At 41.9% G+C, this 23,628-nt stretch overlaps 1 protein-coding gene across 1 annotated transcript in view; it reads left to right on the forward strand.

Annotated features, from left to right (window-relative positions):
- LOC133964332 (furin-like protease kpc-1) overlaps positions 1–23,628 on the forward strand; it is a 160,555-nt gene that overhangs the window by 15,276 nt on the left and 121,651 nt on the right. Inside the window, exons 2-5 of the mRNA XM_062398353.1 lie at positions 35–127; positions 10,425–10,506; positions 12,644–12,747; positions 17,741–17,846. Coding sequence (XP_062254337.1) covers positions 35–127; positions 10,425–10,506; positions 12,644–12,747; positions 17,741–17,846 — 385 coding nt within the window. The remainder of the gene's footprint in view (positions 1–34; positions 128–10,424; positions 10,507–12,643; positions 12,748–17,740; positions 17,847–23,628) is intronic.

A 23,628-nucleotide genomic window follows, 5' to 3' on the forward strand; every position in this document is an offset into this window, starting at 1 on the left:
AACCTGGCCACACGTTCTGTCTCCATGCTGACAGGTTGGCAGCCTGGAAGATGTTTACAGCCTGAGAGACAGCAGGGGGCGCTCTGACCGAGCCACCTTTGAGAGCAGACTTGCGACTGCACCAGGGGTGAGTGTTTCTTAACTGTACCAATAAATCAACAATAAAATGGGATCTGGGGAGTGGATAAAGATGCACGTTTTTTTTCGTGGCCTGACTTGCTCTGTCTGTGTAACACAGCGGGAAATGGATTTGTGACTACAGCAAATCAGAGTGTTCAGCTACTTAGACGTGAGTGTTTGATACATTTAACATGGCCACGTCAAGGTGAACTCACACTCTGGCGTCGGTTCTGATTTTACACAGCATGTATATGCAAATGGCAGTTAATTCGGCTGGCGTTGCTGTTTTAATCAGGGTCTTGTGTTGATTAGCGTTAAGGGGAAAAAAAGAAAAGAAAAGCAGAGCCCTGCGGTGAGTAGTGGCTGAAAGTTGTTTACCTTGCTTGTGTAGCTTGTGTGCCTGTTCCACCCGATATCACTTTGTGCCACCCTCCCTTCCCTCCCTCCCTCGCCACCTTCAACAAGCCTCTCTACGCACAATGCTGCCTCCTCACCGGGCCCCCGTTGCTAGGGAAACCGTCACCCGCTGAGACATCCCATGACAGCCCAGGGTTAGGGAGGAGGGACGGGAGGAGCAGTCGGAGAAGCGGCCTTGGTGCTGTCCTCTGTCCAGGGTTCACCAGACCTCTGGCCCTTCCCCAACACACTGGTCCTTTTAGTGACACACAGATACAAACACACAAGGCAGCAGTCTGTTTATAGATACACACACACACACACACACACACACACACAAACACACACACACATGATACAGCAAAACACATGAGCAAGAGCAATAAAAAGTAAAAAAGAGAGAGGACTCCAAACTTTCTGATTCAGACTTATCATCTGAATCAGTGTGCGTGTGATTAATTAATTTAATTTATGCGCAATCTTCAGTGACTCCATGTATGGTTCATGGTTTCATTAAACTGTAACTTTAATTATTTTCTACCATGGTAACTTCAGGTGAAAATGACTGCCCCCCCAAAACGTCCTACATTTCGTAATGAGTCTTAAATGTAATGTATTACACATTGGATAATGAACAATTGCACACTTGGATAATGCATCTCCTGACAAAACAATCTTGCATTTTGAAAAAAACCTTCCTGTTTAAGTTTGTGGGCCAGTTTGCTGAAAGACTGAGGCAAGGAAACACATCTCTAACACCCCTGCGTTGAGCCCGATAGAAAATCCTCTTTAATAGGACAATCACTTCCTTGTTCTTAAATCAATTAGGCTTACAGAATCCACTTTAATTGCATTTTTAGGCTGAAACACTCAATATTGTAATGGCTTTATGGAAGAAGTATTTACTGTGGGTTGTGTGTTGCCAAGCATAATTACAGTGTGTAAGCTACAGTAGCTGGCCAGCTGCCAAAGCCTGAGCTCCATCCGCCCACCTCTGACCAGACCTCTGTCTCCACAAACCTGTATACTGCCTCTCACTCTGCACCACACACTGTACTCTGCATTGCTTGGCAGGTGGGTTACATTACAGAGCTCACTAATTGCGGCACCATGTCAGGTGGAGTCGCTTAATGTTGGTTTATTGCTTCTTAAACTGTCTTCTGAGGTAAAATCCCCACCACTATCTACAGTAACACTCTCAAAACAAACCCTGGGATGGAACATTAAGTTTCCGCTGGTTACTCTGCAGAAATGCTTCACTTGGCAGACAGTGTTGTTGTGTTTGCTATAATTCTGAGTAAGTTCTTGAGCTTGTAACAGGGTTCTCTGGCAAAATCACATCAATCTATATGTGTAGAACATCAGGACAGATGCCCAGGATCCATCATCTGAATGGAGTGAAAGAACGGAAACAAAATAAAATTAGAGAATGTTTATGATGGTAATAATGACCTCTCACACATTTATATATTACATTTTTTAGAAAAAATAACAATGTGCTAATCAAGGTTGGCTGAACAGGCTATATTTGATAATACAATCACACAGTCAACAACATCACACAAATCAATTAAAGGAAGTAGCCTTTTAACTAATTCGTTTTTTGCTAAATTCGACGACCACCACAAAATATTTTTCTTTTAACATGCATGAAGGCAGATGATGGACCAGAAAGGGAGGAGATTCCCACCACATCAGCATCACTGGGGCTACAATGGGAATGAAGACACTTCTGGTTGACTGACATACAAACACAGAGCTAAACAATGCCAATTGAGCAAACTTTGACCTGCTCCAGACCGATTGTAAGTGTAAGTGGGCCTGTTGTTATTTGCTGTTTCCAAAGTCCAAATGAACTGTCAGGCTCATTCTCCATTATGTTCGTGGCCTGGCCTCCCTAATGTGATTTCAGTGGAAACTGACCATTTGAGCGACATGACACGCCCGCTGGATTAGGTCAATAAAATAACCAATAGCCATGTGATAACCACTGTATTTTGAAAATACTAATATATTAGAGCCTGACCATTCTGCGAATAATATGTTTTTCACGATATTTTTACTGATGTAATAGAGTGGTATATGTTAGGCCTAAATAGTCGTCAATAAATACAAATACATTTAAACACTTTGACAACTACAAGAACTAAAAGTGAAATCTAATATTTTTAAAGTAACTCCATCCTGAAAAACAAAAAACAGTCAAACAAGGGGAGATTATGATCGTGATGATGATGTGGAACCGAGGTAAACAAAAGATAATTCACAGTCATTTCAAAATGTCAGAAATACCTGTTCATCACAGTTGATGAGATCTATTATTTATTTCTTCAAAATGAAAAACCCTCTCAAAGTAAAGCGTTTTACTTTAGCTCATGACTGTGTTATGTGTTCCATAAAACAGGAATAATAGACACCCTCCATAAATCAATGGTATTGCAGCAGCCACTGTCGCTCCTATCAAAGACAGGATGCGGTAAAGCGGTCCATAGGAATGGAGATCTGAGGCTCACATGTGGAGAGCTATATGACAACAGCTTATTTTTTACAGCAGAGACACACAATCATGGATGCACACATCCACGCTACACACACAATGGAAGTCCGTGGTGGTTTCTCAGAGGAGGGGGAGGGGGTTTTGCCACCATGTAATCCCAGCCGACACTGCCCTCTGTCAGCAAAGCAACAATCAGCTGTTGTATTACTCACACTGCTAATGACATAATTAGAAAAGCTGTGGAAAAAAACAGATCAACATATACATGCAAGGATAAGAGACAACACACACACACTTACACACACAAAAACACACAAGAACTCACACAGCAAACATACATATGCACATTAACATCGGACATACGCCCAAGAAATTAACCACACAGGAAACCGCAACTGTGTACGGTTGTGACAGTGAGACAGGACTGTGTTATAATCCTATCTCAGTGTTTTTCATGTCGTTCTGTGAACCTTGTTTACTTCAGACCCCTCCCCTCCTCAGTGACCCTCGTCCTAACTCTCCTAACCATCATACCTCATGCAGTTTCATCCTCAAACGCACAGTTGTGACTCTGATTGACCTTTTACAAAATGTCTCACAAAATAAACCCCTGCCAGCTTCTGACTTGAACACCCCACTCCCTGCTGGTGTGCTACACACACTAAATGCACATGTAGAGAAAGCAGCGGTTCGCAGTATGTACCAGGCTTCTGATGTGCATGTTTATTTTCTTGTATGAACAGGTGCCTACAGTTAACTTAGCGTTTGGAGGCCCCGGCTAATTGTCGCACCCACTTTAACCTTGAACAACAGAACTCTCTGCGCTGAGAGAAGTCAGACACATACACCTCAGACCTGGTTTGAAGCTGTGCTGATATAAACAACAACAACAAAAATGTAACAAGTGATCAGTTTCCTCATAGTAGAAGATGTAACCATCAGGAGCAGGAGCAGGTCAATCAAGCATGGCTCCAACTCCTCTTGAATTATTCTTATCCAAGTAAATTAAATGTTAGCTCATCGTTGGAATAAGAAATCCAAAAAAATGGGAATGGAACAATCAGGAGTTGATTTTATTTATTTTTCGGCCTTGGTGAAAGACAAGTGTTTAACCATGCTGTGCTACCAAATCTAAGTACTGTCTTAAAGATAGTAGAAGAGCAACACACACCATCTTCTGAAGACTGAAGACTTCCTATAGTTATCAGAAACTGTACCAATTACTACACTTTTAAAATTAAATAGATATATTATTCAAAATCTAAGCAAATTTGTACAAATGCTCCCAAATTTGCCTTGATGTCTTGATGTTCTCTCAGATCATATTGATGCTTATATTGTAGTATAATTTTATTAATATGTTCTGAGCAAGAATATTAGTAAAAAGCTTCTTTCTTTCTCCTGTTGTATGATACCTTTCAATCTTCCTCTTGCTCAGGGACTACAGGTGTAAATGAGCTCCTACAGCTAACCCTGGGATATTTACATTGATGTTGATCAATGCATATACAAGCTTGGAACGTGTGCTAACTAAATCGTAGTTGAAGGCCCAGCAATCGGGTTTCATAAATCCTGTGACTTAAGATGCAACTACCCCAGCTTAATTTTGTGTAAGTCACCTGACTAAACCCAGGAAGCCTTTCACAGATGGTGATCTCCCTTTGAGCCAAGGGTCGTAATACAAGGATGGGCCATTCACGACTTCAAGACCAAAGAGGAAATCAAAACTGAACTCAAAACAAAGTGCTGCAGTGACTTGCTACCCAAGATAAAAACTTTTCTGATAACAAGAAACAAGGAGCACGAGGAGCACGAGGAGCATGAAGAGCACGAGCAGCACGAGGAGCACGAGGAGCACGGGGAGCACGAGGAGCACGGGGAGCACGGGGAGCATGGGGAGCACGAGGAGCACGAGGTGCACGAGAAGCACGGGGAGCATGAAGAGCACGAGCAGCACGGGCCTCTTGAACTGGATCTCTGACGGTAAAACTGAACACCATCAACCTCAGGCTCGAAGGCAAAAAACATCATGGTTGGTTAGACCTCATGGCAAACATGCTGCATATGTCTCAACACCCTGGATAAAGAACGGTTTGCAGCCAAATTCCAAGCATTTGCTTTGCCAATTGAAGTTGACATGGAAATAGTTAATTTGCCCAATGAATTCAAGCTGAAAGTCAGAGGACATATGACATTGACTATTGTGGACCCATCAGCAGAGAGAAGTTTCCTCTCCTCGCTGAGAGCGAGGGCCTACTTTGGATCCACTTACCTCTGAGAAATGGCGTAATAATCAAATTGAAGTACAGGAGCCGTCCTACTGACAAACACCTCACTACAGCATGTCAGACCGGCTGCACAGCACTCAGACAGTATTCAGTCACAGCCGGCGCACCGGCATGAGTCAGTAACATGACGGCTACAGTTTGGCCTTCTGATGGTGTTGTGAAAAATGATGCTACACAAGATGAGTCTCAGAACTGCACTCAGTTTAATTGCACCGACTGAGAATTTTGTTGGAACATGTTGTTGCTCTGCTTTCTAAAATGTTAACGGTAAATGTAGTAACTTCCGTGGATAGATAACTATGGCATGCTGTATGATCTGCTGTGTCGATGTGTTTTTTGAATATACTATTTCCTCCATGATAATACATCATTTCTGCCAATATTTTTTTTATATAAATAATTTCAGATTGTTGCATTTGTTAGCTTAAAAAACAACAGGTAAAAAGCATTATTAGGCCAGTTTTCACTGACGTTCCATCCTGATGCTACAGATGTGTCTCCCCCCCATTCCACTGTCTACACACATAAAAAAAATACCTTAGAGTTTGCCTCTATGCCTCTCCTCTGCTGTGTTTGGTGCTCTTCTTTTTATCCACCCCTTATATTTCTCCTTTGGCTATTTTTTTTTTTTTAAACTCTAGTCACATCCGCAATCCCGCGGCCCTATAAGGAGCTTTCACGCTTTTTGGTTTGCTTTAGATGTTTAATACCCACTCTCTTTTGTGTCAGGGAGCCGGAGAGGCGTTAAGAAGCGCTGATAAACCCCACTTAGATCCCTTCCTGGCCCGTCACCCTGGCCTGCCAGGCCGCTTTAGCAGGGAACTGATCTGTGACGGGCTGCCACTCAAACTGAGCACTTCTGAAGGCTGACACAATGGAGTGAGCACCACACCAGAGGGCCCCGGTGGGGAGGGGGTGAGGAGGAGAGAAGGGAGAAGAGGCCAAGAGGTGCCCGAGAAGAAGGCTAGAGGAGGGGCCAGAGTGTATCTGCCTGTCATCTTTCTCCTCTCTTTCAATTCATGCCGTTTTGGCAGTCACTCCCTCCCTCCTATTACTGCCTGCCACTGTAGAGCTCACTGTTTTTTTTCTTTTCTTTTTCCAACGGGTCTGTGTTGGTTTCACTGTTAACCTTCTGGTTGGCTGCTACACACACACACAATCCCCCTCCTCTATCTTTTTTCTCCCTGTGGTCGGGGCTATCAGCGTGGTATGTAGAAATGGGAGATTGAATGAAGACACAGAGAGTGGGTGGGTGGGGTTGAAGGATTGAGGACCAGTTTATCAGGGTCTAGGTGTTTGTGGCAGTGGAGGTCCTGCGGCGTTTTCAATACTTGCGTAATGTTGTAACGTGTCCAGCTTGGGGTCGATAGCTAGGCCAGGCCAGCCCTGGGACGGCCTTTTGTAGGGAAACGCAGTGTTGGGAATGACAGGCAGAGGGGGGGCGGTGGTGAGCCTTGGGGTGTGTGGGGCATGTGGCCACTGCCGCTGTCGCCATTGCTTTCCCAAGGGGCTGTGGGTAGGTAGCGAAGCCCAAAATGTCAGCGTTGATATGTGTGCAGCCCGGTGCATATCACACAGCTGCAGCTGCCTGCCAGCCACCACACCCACTCATTCATGTAGAGACATGGGAGTATTGTGTGCACACACACACACACACAATTTTCTTTCAATATGCACTGCCATTCTATAGTAGTACATACACATTCATCATGGGATGTCTAAACACACACATGCACACACGCATGCACGCACGCAAACACACACACACACACATGCACACACACGCACACTTACACATATACAGTTTTACTTCCTCTATCTTACTGTCTTTCCTTTCCTCCTCCTGCACACATTCACTTGTGTTCTACCTCAGTCATTCTATCATGCAAGTGCTCAAATTGTCTTTTTTTCTCCCTTACTGCTGGAAAATGATTTGTCAAATTTTAATATTTTTTATATTTCCTGCCTTTATCTTTTTTCACGCATCTAGCTTCTATTTATTATGTATCTTTTTCTGTTGGGTGACTTTTTGGGCGTATTTACACACCACTTTTTATACAGAGTGTGTAATGTGTGTTGCACTTGTGGTGTGTGTGCATTGTCTGTGTGTTTGTGTCTGTGTGTGCTGCCTATATGTCACAGCTGGATGATGAATGCGCTGACAGTGGAGGGGTCAGTGTTACAGACAGTGTGGTCAATTGCCCCTCGTCCCCTGAGTCTAACCTTGAGCAACACTCCCTAAAGAGTCTCAATCTGCCATTAAAGGCCACGCCTACACCCACAAACACCCACACATGTGCACACACACACACACACACACACACACACACACACACACACACACACACACACACACACACATACACACACACACACACACAAACGCACACACACACACACACACACACACACACACAGAGGTTTACAGACGTTCCCTGGTGAGTGTGTGCCATTAGTAGCTGGCAGGGGCTGGTTTGACAGAGAGCGATTAGCTCCCTATCATGTGTATTGATCACCGTGTCCTGGCTGCTCCTCTAGGAGGGGCTCGAGGGTTTTTACAAGGTAGTAGACACATACACACACACACACACACACACACACACACACACACACACAGTTACATCCTTGTTATCTCTGCTGGTATGAACTACTGCAAGTTAAGCCTGCTGCACAATAAAGGATTTTCAACTCTTGACCGATTTTTTTAACTCAGGAGACCACAGACATAATGACAGATTTAACATTTTTTTAAACTGTACCGTAAAGCGCTCTGAGTGGTCAGACTAGACCATTCACTATTTAATCTTGGCTGAGGAGGCAGAATTGACTTTTATATTTTGCAGAGTAAGCTGGGGGTGATTTGGAACTGTATTGTTGTTATAGTTGCAGTTATACAAACATCTAGTCGGTGACGCTTCCTGGTCAGTTCTCAGGCGGAGATGATTATCGTTACAATTCGAGATCGGGTGGCTCCAACTCAACTGGTAGCATTAAGGTTAAAACACAGTGTAAATGTCACTGTTTGGAGTCGGATTTAAATATCGGTGGTTGTGGAGACTTTGATAACACCACATGAGCAGTATGGAGGCATTTCTATTTTTTTTTAATGTTGTTTTAATAATGTATTACACAGGATTATCTGGGCAGAATCGGCACAAGCTGACCTGTGGTCAGGAACCCTCAGGTCTAAAACAGGCCTGATTTTCCTAAAGGACATATAAAGGATGATTTACCATTTTTAGTTTTCTTATTTTGCATTGTAAAGTATGTGCACATGACAGTTTCTCTTTCATTACTGGACATTATTTTCTTCGTAGAAAAACCCTAAATGTACTCTGACTGAGTTCACAGGAGAAACAGTGCGCCATGGACTTAAAGCCTGTAAACTGTGTGAGAGTTCTGAATGCAGCTGTGATTAGGCAAAATATTTAGTTACAGAATTGAATCATTTTCAGAAGACGCACCTTTATACTATGCTAAATGACTGTTCGGTTTGGATACCTGGCTGGAAAACAAAAGTTTCCCAAGTCCTAGTGTGAGTAGTTTGACAGTGTGGGAGAGCCGTAAGTTTAACAACTTACCTTAAAGACAAATGTGGGTTGAGCTCTCCCACACTGTTATAAACATAAACAACTTTAGATGTTCTCCCATGTTGAGTTCCTGTGGACTTTATAGGAGGTTAGGTGGAGAAAGTCTCCAGAAACTCCGGAGGCTCTTAAACCTAACCTTAACCATAAAACATGTAGCAAATTAATGAAGGCCGGGGCTTACGGACACTTGGATGACACCACAGGAGCAGTATGGAGGCATTTTATTTAACAATCCACCATCTGAATCCACCACCACTGTCAGGATTTACCATCACTAACCACGACCTGCCATCACACGATCTATACGCGATCCTCCGTCATGATTCATCGTCCACAATCACAATTTACGAGCCACCATCACGACCCACGATGTGGCCACAGCAGTGATCTTGGAACTGCAAACGACAAGGCACAAGGGATGAGGTGAAGTCAGTTATATGTATTGAGAAATTAATGTTATAAAGAGGGAGAAGATGATAGAGAAGCCCCAAATGTCAGGTGACCTGAAATTTTAGACCTATAACAGCAGAACTAAGGTCCAAGCCAAACCTGAACCAGCTCTAACTATAGGCTTTATCTGAAAGAAAGGTTTTAAGTTGACTTTTAACACAGAAAGAGTGTCTGCCTCCCGAATTGAAACTGATGAGTCCACAGGAGAGGAGCTTGATAATTGAAAGGCTTTGGCTCTTACTCTGCTTTTTTGTATATAAACCATATGTGTAATAAAAGATTGTCTCCAGTATATATGCACTAGTGTTTAACTGAGCTTACACTGTTTGGTATTTAATCTCTCCTTTAATCAAGATAATCAATATGATCAGCCTAATATACTGTAAACATTTATTTGAGTAAATTTCCAGTACTGTACATGTATCACATCCACTCCTTCAGAGCAGCTTCAAGTTCTTGTTAATTGAGTCTAATTGAAGAATATGAAGGGAGAATAAAGCTAGCAGGCTTTTAGGACATAAAAGACTGCAGCCGCCTCTCAATAGTATTTATTTTTAACCTCTTCCACTCAGATATAGGAGGACAATAGTGCCCTGACACTGATATGTATGTGTCTGTGATCTGCTGTTTGATTTAGTGTGCCCACCTTCACAAGGACCAGCCTCTTATCAGATCAAAGCTGCAAGCAGCAGCCTATGAAAGAAATGTGCATGTGCGTGTGCGTTGTTGAGGACAGAGGAGAATGAGGCGCAAGTGTTTCTTTGCTTTTAACCCAGGACAATCGGACCACAAACAGCAGAGCGAACAAGTGCTCTTTAAACTATTGAAGAGGAAACCTTTTACCCTCCTGCATAAAGATGCCCAACTCTCCCTCTGCTACGGATTTCCCTGTCTTTCAAACCAGATAAAACTGGATTAAAACAAAACATTTCATTATCTCTGTGCTTTTCATTATTATTAAACTTACCAAAGTGACTTTGTAGTATTTGTATTATAAAGTAAAAACGAAAAATATTTTAGCGATTGACTAAAGTCAACAGTATTTCCTGTTGTCCTTACAGTAATTTGTGTTGTGATCTGCAGGTTCACTGGTTCCAGAGGCAGTACAGCCATTACAGAGAGAAACGGGCTGTTGTGAAAGGACTGGACCACAGCAACGCTCACAGTATGTTTTCACTAAACTGCTTTTCCCCTGTAACCTCTTTTACTTTACTAACTCGGCACGATTTATCAGCAACAACAGCATTTTAGTTTTTTCTCTTTCTTTACCACACATGTTTTTTTCTTACTTTCTTTGAAATGTAGTTTTGACCTTTATAAGAATGAAGCTGTCTGATGAAACCAGTCATATGTACATTGTTGTGCAATACGTGTTATTAGTGTGTGTGTTTGTTTGCTGCGAAGTGGTTACTCTTGCTCTGAAAGATGATAGAAAAGTAACAGAGAGACAGTGAAAGATGATAAAATGAAAGGAGATGAAGGATACTTGTGTGTGTGTGTTTGTGCGTGTGTGTATGTGTTTGTGTGTGTGTGAGTGTGTGTGTGTGTGTGTGTGTGAGAGAGAGAGAGAGAGAGAGACAGAGACAGAGAGACAAAGAGAGAGAGAGAATGAACATCTTGACCCATAAGAACTTTTGAAGTCTAATGTTTCTTTCTCAGTATTTCTGAACTGATGCTTGCCAATGTTGAATATTGCGTGCCAATTTTAAATATCTCAAAATTCATGTTTCTTGGCAGGATGGAAAAGCCTCATTATATCACAGTAAACTCTATTAAAGCACAGGGTGCAGTTATTGAAAACAGTATTAGTACTGGTTGTAACTTCACACAAAATCAACAGGAAACGCATACATAGAAGATCACATTTTTATTTTTGTCGTGGAAACATTTAAATGTTTCTCATTCCTCACAATTCTTTCTAAAACTGGCATTGGGTATGTAATGCTCCATCATTTGAATTAACAAATTATTTAACGAATTGTAAATGTATTTGCTTACTCTATGTACAACGTGTTAATTAGTTAAGTAGAGGTTTTACTTTAGGGTGAATGTTAGTCTTTAGCTAGAGCCAGGCTGGATGTAATCCCCGATCGTTATGCTAAGGTAAGCTATGGTAACCTTCTCCGGTCTGTAACTTCCTATTGAATTATAGATCCTCTCATCTCAATTTAACCAAAATGTCAAATTATTTATTTTAATAAGGCGCCATGTCCAAATTGTTCTCAGTCTAATTGGGAGTGTCTTTAGATAGTGTCCTTGAGCTTTGAGTCAATGTGTACACTATCATAGTGGCTCCAAATAGATATGGGAGCAAATATTGTAGAAAATCAGTAGCCAGTGTAACAACAAATAATAAAATGAAACAATGTTTTTTCAGAATTCAGTACAGAGGGATGTTAAAATGATAGCTGGGACTATTATCGGTTTTGTCACTTTTATTGTAATGTATCTTTGCTGGTCAGTGTGTTTGGGTCTGTGCAATTTGGTGCAGCTTGATTGAATTTAAGGGGACTTAGGGAAGGTGCAAGCTCTAATGATCGCCATGCTAGTTTCCCATTGGTTTGACAACACCATATATAAGACTTAAGAATTATGGAATCTCTTCTATACATGCTAAGATCTGGCCCTAATGAAAGTGTAGAAGGCTAATTTATCAGTAATTACCTGATTCACCGAGAGTACTGAACCACAGAGAGACACATATACTGAGTAGAGGCATTCAGGACTTATACATGTGCCATAATGATCCTCATTAATACCAATATGTTCACACATGTTTGTGTGCAGCATTGTATTAGTCAGAAAAAATCTATCCCTCAATCACAATTGTGATAGGGATGTGTGAATTCTTTAATACATACTGTGCAGTATGTTATGAAATGAGCTGATCATCATATGTGAGAAAAAGAGGTAGCAAAAGATGAGTGGCAGTGATATGGAGGGGTGAAACAATGTGAGGAGAGAGAGAGAGAGAGAGAGAGAGAGAGAGAGAGAGTAACAGTGAGTTTAACATGTAGTGTATATGGAGAGAGAAGTGCAGGCCTTGATGAGCCGATAGCACATTCTCAGACAGCAAGACAAGCTGTGCCACAGCAATGATATGCTAATGATATGCTAATGATATGGTAATCTGCCAGCAGCATTCCACCTCACTGGAGGAAAGGGAAATCTGGGAGGTCTTTCACCATTGGTTGGAGACCAGGGACATCCGGAAGTCAGAGTTCAAGACCAGAAAATACACACACACACAAATACACACACACACCTCCATAGTCACGTTATGGATATGTGTGTGCTTGCAGGTTCCCAAAGGAGGGAGTATACAACTGACAGGCACCCTGAGGAGAGGAAGAGTGACCAATCCCTCACCTTCAACGACCCGCTCTGGCCCATGCAGTGGGAACTGGTGGGTGTGTCTGTTTGTGTGTGTGTGTGTGTGTGTGTGTGTGTGTGTGTGTGTGTGTTTGTGTCTGTATGTGTGAGTGTGTGTTCACTGGAAGGCTCCTCTCTCTGTCCTCTCAGCTCTCGTTCTCACAGTGAACGATGTTCCTCTGACAGACATAAGTCAGACAGGCTTTCATGTGTGACTGTAGGGAGAGAAACGGAGGATAGAGGGAGGTAGGGAGATTGTGGGGAAAGTGAGAAAGGGAGAATGAGAAGGGAAGCGAAGGGGGTCGGCCATGTTGAACTGAGACAGATGTCAGGGATTGATGAGGCCTGGAGCAACAGTGACACATAACTGAGTGTCAACAACAAGACAAGCTCATCCCTTCAGCATAGCCTTGTTCAAACTGTTTGGCCAATATGGAGACAAAGAGGAGAAGAGAACTGCATTGTTTGGGCATGAAAGTGACATTTGATGCTCTAGAATACGCAAAAAATAAATTCCATCTCAATCTCTGACTTTTCCAAAGCTTCTTTTATTCCCATAATAATCAAAAAGAGGTCTCAATCGAATAAAATCCCCCTCATCAGCTTCTTGATCAGAATAAACTGACCCTTTAAAGAATTTGATTCAGTCTGAAAAAGAGGTGCTTCTTTTTTTTTTTTTTTATGTTAATGTTTTTAAAGATCACTTCCTATTTTGTAACATCCATTCTATCTCGGCACAAGTGCAAATCAAGTCAAAGATGTTCCCCTGGGCAGATGTGTCCCTCCCTCCCCTACGAGTTGTCTTCTCTGTGAGAGACCATCTTAGAGTGAGAGATGTTTAGTCCCTTTGTGGAGGTAAACAGTTTCTCTGATAAATCTGCTTAAGGAAAACTCATATCAAAAGTTGAGTTTAAAAGCACAGCAGGGAGCTAATAAGTACGACTGGGCTTCTGTGTTCCTGGAGGAAAAATGAAAAGAATTTCAGCAAAAATTGTGATACAGTAATATCTTTACATCTAATATTGGAAGGTTCTATCAAAAGGACAATCTTAAATGTGTCTCAACACAAGCAGCTTTGCAATGAATTAATGAATGCAATGAAGAAAGGTGAGGGGCAGGATTTTGGGAATAAAAGCCTTCTGGTTTCCGGTCCTTTTTTTGACCAATCACATTTTAGCAGGATTTGGTTGCCTGCAGGTAAATAAGAGACCAAGAGTCAGAACGCATTGATTAAAAGGCTTAACAATGCGCAGCTAGTTAATTGATCTGCTATCAAATGCAGAAAGCTGGTAATGAAAAGAAACAGTTGCTAGCTGATGAAAAATCCAGCTGTGGATGTCGGACTGTTGATGGCGTCCTACAAACTGAAGATGGAGTCACGGGCGATGTCTCCTCCAGAAGCTCAAAAATATTGGTTTAGCTTCAACCAAAGATTGTATTATCCAAGAAACAGTTAGGATGAATGCATAGTTCTGGTTGTGTCCAGATGTTTGTAAACCAAGCTACTATTAAGTATAACAAAATGATCAACGGCTGTTTACAGTGGTTGGCTTTTAAATATGATTGTATTGACATCATTTGTTTCATAATCAGTTTCAGTTTTACCAGTCTATGGTTTAAACCTTAAGTCATCTTCTGGTAATCTTAAGCCTTAAAGCATATCAAATTAGCCTGTGTACAGTATACAATATCCGTATGTACACATACACAAATATACTTACTTGGCAGGACGGCAGGGCTCAGCCAGTTGACACTGAAGACGGTCTTGACTGACATGCAAGGGTGTAATCTGACAGGGCCAGGAGGAGGGAATGCGGGGTCAGGGATTCACCACAGCAACTGGCGACAGACTGATTGACACCTCTTCTCTCAGGGCAAGATGGAGGGGTGAGAGTTAGCATGGGGGTGGAGGGTGGTTGAGACTTAAATGGCTGGAGTGAGCAGGGTAGACAGGGGGGTAATATAAGGTAAAAGTGACAAGACACTTTCATAATTACTGTTCTATTAGAGTTACTGACATGATTGTTAATGAAGGGAAATAATTCAATATTATTATCAGTAGTTCAAGCTTGGGTTTTCTCTCCCTCTCTCTCCCTCTCTCTCTCTCCCTCTCTCCCTCTCTTTCTCTCCCTCTCTCTCTGTCCCTTGCTCACACTCTCTTTCCTACTGTTCTGTTTAATCAACCTCTGGTGGGCATAGGTATTGATTGAGGATCAGCGTGTATGTGTGTGTGTGTGTATATATATATATGTGTGTGTGTGTGTGTGTGTGTGTGTGTGTGTGTGTGTATTTGATCCTATTCACACACTCACACACTGATGGTATACAGTTTTGAGGGGCAGTTTGGGATTCAATAATTCGGCCTAGTGCAGTCTGAAGTAGAAGAGTATTGAACCCCTGACCCTCCGATTTATAGACAACTCCTCTTACCTCCACAGTCACTCTCAAATACATACGTATGTACATGTGCATGTATGTGTGCTAGCTTGCATGTAGCTTGCATGTGTTTCCTCTGCACAGAGAAAGTTTGAGTGTGTGTCCTTTTTTTGCTGGAGTGTTGCATGAACTTTTTCACAATTCTGCAATACATGTACGTGCGTGAGTGTGTGTGCGTGTGTGTGTGTGCGTGTGTGTGTGTGCGCACATGTATGCGTCAGAGAGGACTGGTTGTGTGCCCGTGCTTCAGAGAATAATTGTGAGTATAATTTGTAACCAACTCTCTCTCTCATGAGACCACATTGCTGTGGAGTGTGTTTGTGTGTGTGTGTGTGTGTGTGTGTGTGGATAAGAAGCTTCTCAATATCTGTGTGAAGTCAGTCAGTGTTCAAGATGCCTCTCTGTGGGCTTATATCCAAGTTCACAAAGGTGCGCGTCTATATCACTGCACATGTGTGTTTGTGTACCCTGAGAGAGAGAGAGAGTGTGTGTGTGTGTGTGTGTGTGTGTGTGTGTGTGTGTGTGTGCGTGTGTGTGTGTCGTGCGTGTGTGCGTGTGTGTGTGTATGTTTGTGTGTGTGTGTGAGCGAGCTCTCCCCAGGGCCTGTCCTTGTGCTCTGGTGGACGTTAGCTTGCTAGCAGCCTCCATTCATCTGCTTTATCCTCACACACTACAAAGCAGCACTGCTCCCCAGATGCAATCCTTCCCAACACACAATAAACACACACGCATGCACAGACACACAAACATGGGCACACTATCCCCCTACTGAGCCATTTCCACCCCATTGTGCTCCCTCTTTCTCTCGGTCCATCATGATAACAACAGCAGAGTGGGAGCCTCTTCGAACACACACTTTGAATATCAAATTGTTCTTGTGGGTACCAGTGTACCAAACATATGTTACACTGGTATGTTTGGTGAAACTGTTAACATTTTGGTGAGACTTTTAGGTTTAGTTCTTGTGAGCCTCTGTGTATGCAGATACACACGTCTTTCAGTGTTTTCACCCTACAACTCTTTGTGGACCACTAATACCTGTGTTTGTGTGTGAGTGTGTGTTTGTGTGAGTGTGTGTGAGTGTGTGTGCATGAGTATGTGAGGTTTGAGGTTATCATGTGAGATCTGTCTCTGTTACTGGCACATGAACTCTTTGGGCTGCTTATGTACACTCAGCCACAGGCATGTGCATGTGCACACACTTTCCCTGACACATAGGCAGAAATATTCTTTTGGTTGGGCCTGTAAAAGGAGACTTTTAAAATCGTAGTAGAAAAAAAGGCAAACAAAGAAAAACTGTGATGATTTTACTTTTCAACAATCTGCATTATAGGGCAATAACAGCAAAACATTGCCTGTACAACAGAGCTCAGTCTATAAAGGCTTTACACAATGTTATACATTAAACCCTATTCATTCAGAACTGCGCAACATGCACGTGCATGTGCACACAGGTTGTGCATCAACACTTTTCAAATTGCACAGAAATCGCACATATCCTGCATCCCTTGTGCATTCATTACAGCCATTGTTGCTTCAGTACAATGGTCAAGTCACGAATAACAGCAAAAGTACAAACATATTGTGTGTCTTGGGTAACCACATTCAGATTACTTTATATAGCTTGTTTCAAATTTAATCAGAAGTTTATATTTATTTTATTTATCATAAATTTTAGTGACAACATGTATTTTGATCAAAATTGGCTGGGTTGGCCAGTGAGTAATATGGGTGGGCCTGTGCTCACAATATACAATATATACACCACAAGATAAGGTCCTGACTGGAAATGAATATGAGTGAGATTGTAGTGATACTCATACTAACACTGTATTGTAAATGGTCCAATTGCTGCAGTAGATATTGTAAAGTTCTCTGTTGGGAACATGCAACACAGGACAACTGGAGGTGATCAAGTAGCGTGCTAAGAGCACAGCAGACTAAGATTGTATTTATATGTAAACATCTGAATTAAGTAGGTGCAGGAGGTGTTTGGCCACATAGTATTGTCTCCATTACAGTATCATCTGCAATGCTTTAGAGTAAAATCATCACATATTTTTTTAAAGAGGGAGAAAAATATAGCCGCAGTCCACCCAACTTTCATGTGTAGAATACCAATATGCTTTTTGCACAGGAAGTGCCAATAACACAACATGAGATCTTAAGTCTAATGTAACATTACACAATGTAATGGCTTCATCAAACTACGTATTCAAGCACATGATTGATTGAAGTAAACATTTGTTGTAATTCAAATAAGTTCGGATGATACCATAACTGTAGTTTATGAGAAGAGGTTTTGGAAGGATGAAGAAACCCCGATGACATAAATCACATGTCGACTTGAGTGGATATAGGCAGGGAGGTAACTGGATCAGGTGGGAGGCAGGTGGAAACACAATGTAATTTCATGACAAATGTAGACTAGCACTGCACCACATGATCTGTAAACACAACTTCTGCTTTGCATAAGCAAAGAATGTACAAACAGCCACAAATTTCAACATGACAAATAATGTCCGATAAAAGTATTCTTGCATTAGCATTGTCTAAAGTTGCATGTCTGTTTTATGTTTGTGTGTGTGTAGTTTACACAGGGCGAGTACAACTCCAGTGGGTTTGACCTGAATGTGATGCCAGTTTGGAGCAAAAACATCACTGGTAGCGGAGTAGTGGTCAGCATCATTGACGACGGTGAGTTTACACACATCAAACATACTCCGACACACACAGACACACAGACTGGATCTTTTAAAAAACGGTACTCAGGTACATCAGGGAGACTTTGGTTTTTATTTGGTGCGATGAAGCTAAACTTTGGCCCCTTAGTGGAGAGGGTGAATGATGTATGCCCCGCCATACCCCCACCCTCCCCCACCAACACCTTCACCAACCACCGTCATCTCCGCCTCAGTCATGCCACAATGAGAATTCATTTCTCTCTGATTGCTGGGATATCTGGCAACTAGGGAAATGAGAGAGCGGCATCTTATGGGCTCATTCATCAAGAACTAATTGAAGCCTCACTAGTCTCAAGTGCTGATAGAGCGGGAGTAGTGCTGGAGTTTGCTGTTTGTATGGTTGTGTTTAAGTGTTCATACAACACTTTTTTTTAACTCTTAGAGCCTCTAACTCTGCAGTGTGTAAGTGTGTATTTCTCACACTTGTATCATATATGTGAATCTGTGTGTCAGGTATTACTTCAGTGTCTGTTTTCAATGAAAGATGCTGTTGCCTTCTTTGTGCTGTGCATCCCTCTGCATAGAGACAGGACGTTCGATGTTTGTGTGTGTGTGTGTGTGTGTGTGTGTCTGTGTGTGTCAGTGAGTGAGTGTGTCTGAATATGGGTGGAGGGGGTGGATACAGAATGAGCAAGCAAGCGAGAGAAAGAGAAAGAATTTAAATAGACGAAGGATATAGAGGGAAATGTCAGGGGAAAGCAAGAGCGAAAAGGATTGAGAGAGGGGCGAGTGTGGACGTGTGCATACGTGTATAAGTGTGTGTTAATTTATGTGTGTGTGTGTGTATGAAACACAGAGTATTAGACTTGCACCACTGAATCTCCTCTCCTCTGAGGCTATTGTACTCTGCTCCACCTCTCTGTATTGATTCCACTGGGCAAGCGCTCCTTTACTCTTTCTCTCCATCTCTGTCTTTCTTTTTCTCTCATGTTCTTGGTCTTTTCCCACACTTTTTATTCTATTCCTTCTATGTTAATTAGGAGTTGACTTCTTCCTCTGGCCACACTCCTTATTTTTCTTCCTTCCCCCTCCACTTTATCCCCATCACTCCCTGCCTCCCTCACTTCCTCCCTCTTGGACAGTCTGCCTCTCACAGCTGAGAGATCATGTACACGTTCACCTTTAGCCACCTTTCAATCGATGCCTATTGATTTCTATATCACAATGAAATAAATTATTTTTCTTTGAGTGAAAGCGCCCCGACCTCCTCCTCCTCCTCCTCCTCCTCTTCCTCCTCCTCCTCCACCACCTCTTCCTCTGTGTCCATCCTTCTATTCAATCCATCTCTTTAAAAGGTGATATAATTGGCAACTGAGGCTAGTCCTCGTCAAGTGTTGAATCACATTCACTGTGATTTCTTCAGTTTGTGTTGGGTTAGTTTCCGACTTGGGTCTCTCACGCTACTTTCTTATTGTGCAACCTTTTGCTTATCTTTATTTTATTACTTTTCTTCTTGGACATGTGCATTACCCTTAAAAAAAACTAAAACTCTCTGTGCAAACAATTGTGTGTGACTCTCTTTTCTAGTTGTAATTGAACTCTGATTGGTGCTGAAGTGTAAAGTAATTCCTGAATACCCACACACTGTCAGCCACGTCAGCACAAGTTAGAGATAGTCATCCCTTTTCTGGAAGAAGTATGTGTTTTGAAGATAAGATGATTTTTATCAGGAGTAAGAACATCAACACCCTTATTTGTTATTATTCTATTCAGCTGTAATCAGTCTTTATTTTTTCTGTTATAGCAAAACTATTGAAAACATTTTATAATTTATTTCTATAATCTATGAAAAGTGGCATTACATTTGTTATTATGACGACATTTAATTTGACATGTTGATGAAAAAACCTTTATCATAGAGGATCTATTTTTTTTTTTCATCTATGATATGTGAGAAAGAGAAGGTTAGGAGTCAGAATATGTAAAAGAGGGCAACAGGGGGTAGCAGCATTTCAACTAATCCCCTTTATTTGCACAGAAAGGAGGCACTAGCTGTGTTTCCAAATCAACACTACACACTAATTCTGCATTAGTATCTACAGGAAATTAAGAATCTGTACAGAACAGACAGCAGAGGGTTTTGATATTGTAGGAGCTGTGTCATCACTGCACATGATTTCTTGACATTTTTGCCAGCCTTGAGCATCTCCACTGTTTGCCTTCTGCATTGTATCATGGGAGGATTATATGCATCAGCACAAATAGTAAAAACCTGCATGGAATTGAGTGACAGTTTATTTTTGTCTTTGTATATTGGCCCTGTGATATGCTGGTGATCTGCTAATGTTGTACCATGTGTTCCGCAATATATCAGCTGGAATTAGCTCCAGCGCCCCCTGCCACCCTTACAGGGTAAGCAGTTTAGATAATGCATGCATAGATGAATGGATGACTAAGTGGGTGCAATTGATTTAGGAAAATTCTGATTAACTGTGCACACGTCGTCACTCGCAGTGAGATCCGTTCTCTATTCAGTAATTTTCCAGAAACAAATGAAGTGTGGACATGTTGAAGGTAAAAAGTACAGTAACACCAGCACCAATGTGGGAACATACATACATGTCCATAAGTCTATGGCTCCAATGCATGCTGGGAAGCTTCCCTGCACGCCTACATTCAAGATGCTGCAGTATCATAACGTCACAGTCTGTGCTTTTCTTTGTATTTATCTTTTGTTCAAAACAACTCTCCATTCAAGCTACTCTGACTTACTCTGACTTTGAAATGAATGTGGTTGACCATATGTGGCACTGTGGGCCAGTTTCTTTATTTAAATTAGCCTGTATGTGCACAAGCACTAGTGAAATTAACATTATTCATTGCAAAAAGATGAAAGCACTGCACAGTTTGGTAAATACTGTTCCTGTGTCGACATTTCAAACATGCTCCATGTATGCTTTGATCAATGAGGCGCTCTGACCCCATAGCAATAAGAAAAGACTTGTCACATGCTGTGTGAATCAACAGAAACAGTGGACATTAGGCTGTCGTCCATGGAGTATGACCCCTGAGTGGGTCAAGAATATAGATTCATCAGTGAAATTGCATGCACCCCACACCCACGTTGTCCCACGACAGCGCCACAGTGTCCCTGTCGCTGTGCTATCAACACCAACCTTCTCACGTCATGCATGCAGAGCCCAAAAATACTCTGATATCGATCCGTGATTATGCCACTTTCAGTACATGTCATTGGTGGGACACAGGACACAAATGAGATAGGAGTAGGGGAGAGAGATGGATGGATGTGTGTGTGTGTGTGTTGGGGGGGGGGGGGGGGGTATTTACACAAAGAAGTCTGAACAGAGTTTAGATGATAATTCAACCAGCTCTGGCTCCTATATATAATTCAGAGCTATTTATGTCAAACTGCTTTGGTAGAGCATTGAAATGGTCCTTTTAAAAAAGCTGTCTCACTGTGCTCTCTGCTGGATGTCAGGATAGTATGAAAGATACAGTAGACTACATACAGGTTTGAGAAAATTCTGTATTCGCTCTCTTTATTGTTGACTGTGATAATAATGCACCATTTCTCCTTTTTTGATATCAGGAATTAGAGATCTCTGTAAGTTTATAGTTGCACTGAGTCGTCTCAGAGAATAATGCAGATGCAGAGCTGTATTTATGTTGTCATACTATCTGTTGATATAGGAGGTGTGATAAAATATTTTTATGGCTTATTAGGAAGGCTCATGTAGCTGTTGTAAGACATAGGGCTGTATTTTTGATATTCTACGACTCCAGCTGATTCAATTAATGAGGTGTATCCATATAGTATAAAAAGCATTTACTCCACTGCCTGTTCATGTTGTGTGTCATCCTGAGTAGGTCAAAAAACGCTTCTCTGATAGGTCAATCATGATGAACTAGAGCTTTTTAAACACTTTGGTGTCCTATTTAATTAGTTTTTCTCTCTGGCCTGCAATGAAATCGCATACAAAAAAAAGAGGGAATTACTGCTGAGGTTTAAAGTATTTAGGGATTACTGTCTGTACAAACAATGTGTGCTAACACTAAAGATGAGGAGTGGTTTAGGTTTATCATCATCACTACCATCTGCCACCAGACACCTCATCAAAGAGAAGCAGATCCACGCATTGCATTAGAGACGTGAGTGTGATATGTTTTTAATAATTTAGTTCGGCCCACAAAGGACATTATAAAGATTGAAATGGCCCTTGATAGGCAAAAAGGTTCCTTACACAAGTGTAAACAAAGTAGGCCATTATTTCCCCAATCATTGTGAATTTGAAAAACACACAAACCACTGAAGACAAACTGCTGGGCTGTTGTTTGAGGTACTTTACTGGATAAAATAAAAGCCATTACATGATTATCTTTCATGAAGCAACAAAGACCTTAAAGTGTTTTCTCTGCCCAAGATAATGTTTTCTTCAGGGGAGTGGGCGGGGGTTGATAAGTGCCAAAGGCTTCAGCTATCGTTGCAAGACAAGACGTTAAGCTATATGCCCTATGAGCAGGGCTATTTCTTCAGGGTAGACTGGACGCTACAGTGACTCACAATGAGAAAGTGATGAGAACGGGCGGGCTGCCCTGGGCTAGCTGGTTAGCATGCTCATTTCAGTAGGCGCAATGAAGTGGTGGAAAAAGCTAAATGTGAGAAAACATTGGTGTGGGAGAAGTTTGATGCTAAACTCCTGTTTCTACTAGATTGTAAATGTATTTGTTTTATTGGTACTTTAACTTGGGAGTTTTGGAAGTTGTCGTTGTTTGACTGTGGCAAAAATCTGTTAATTGTGTGTATTTTATCCTCCCTAGGCTGTTTTCAGAGACTGCCAACGTTGGTAACTGTGTGATAAGATAAATCTCATCTTTACATGTGTGTCTCAGTATCTTTACATCAGCGTCCATTAATACCAGTGTTTGTATGCTCATGGTGTGGATGCATCCATGCATTAAGGCAGGATCCTGGCTAAGTCCCAACACTGTCAGAAGTCTGCATGTGCATACGTGTGTGGGGCTGTTTGGAAGAAATGACACTGGCCGGCTATGGAAAAGTGTGTCTGACAGGGGGAGCGACGGAGTCAGCTTTTTTTTTTCTCTTTCTCCTCCCTCCTTGCCCCCCGCTGTTCAATCCATCCAGCTGCTGTCACCACAGGGGAGCAGACAATCTATCAAGGCATCGGGATGCATTCTCCTCACCTGCGCCGCGCCTTTAATGAACAGCCAACATGATCCCGGCTGACAAGCAGGAAATGGATGTAATAAAGATTGTTTCTGCATGCTCTTTGCATCCCTGATAAATCACCTCGCTGTGCAACAGATACAGGAGCCACATGGAAATTTGATTTCACACGGCAAGGGGGAGGAAGAAGACAGCAGTGGGGGGAAAAAGAGGGCTGCTAGTGGCAGGGTCACTCTATTTTATTCCCCTTTTTTCTCCAGCGGAGCAGTGGAGCAAGATGTGTGGGGGCTTAATATTTTTTTATGCCGGAGTCCTTACTAATCCCACCAGCTTTCTGTAATGCCAGGAACATACCTCTGTGCATGTAAGTCTATAAACAATAACAACAGACTTGTGCGGACGTCCACATAGGTGTCTGTTATCATACTTAGATGTATCATTAATGTGTGCACTAGGGGGCAGGAACACATCTATAAAACCAGATTACGTAGGAGGTGAGAATGGAAGCTACAGAGATGGAAACCCTTTTTCTTTTTAAAATCTGCTAAATAAATAAAAAGAAAATTAAAGCACCACCATGATTCTGGAT

This window comes from Platichthys flesus, chromosome 11 (assembly GCF_949316205.1).
Source record: "Platichthys flesus chromosome 11, fPlaFle2.1, whole genome shotgun sequence".
NCBI classification, from domain to species: Eukaryota; Metazoa; Chordata; class Actinopteri; order Pleuronectiformes; family Pleuronectidae; genus Platichthys; species Platichthys flesus.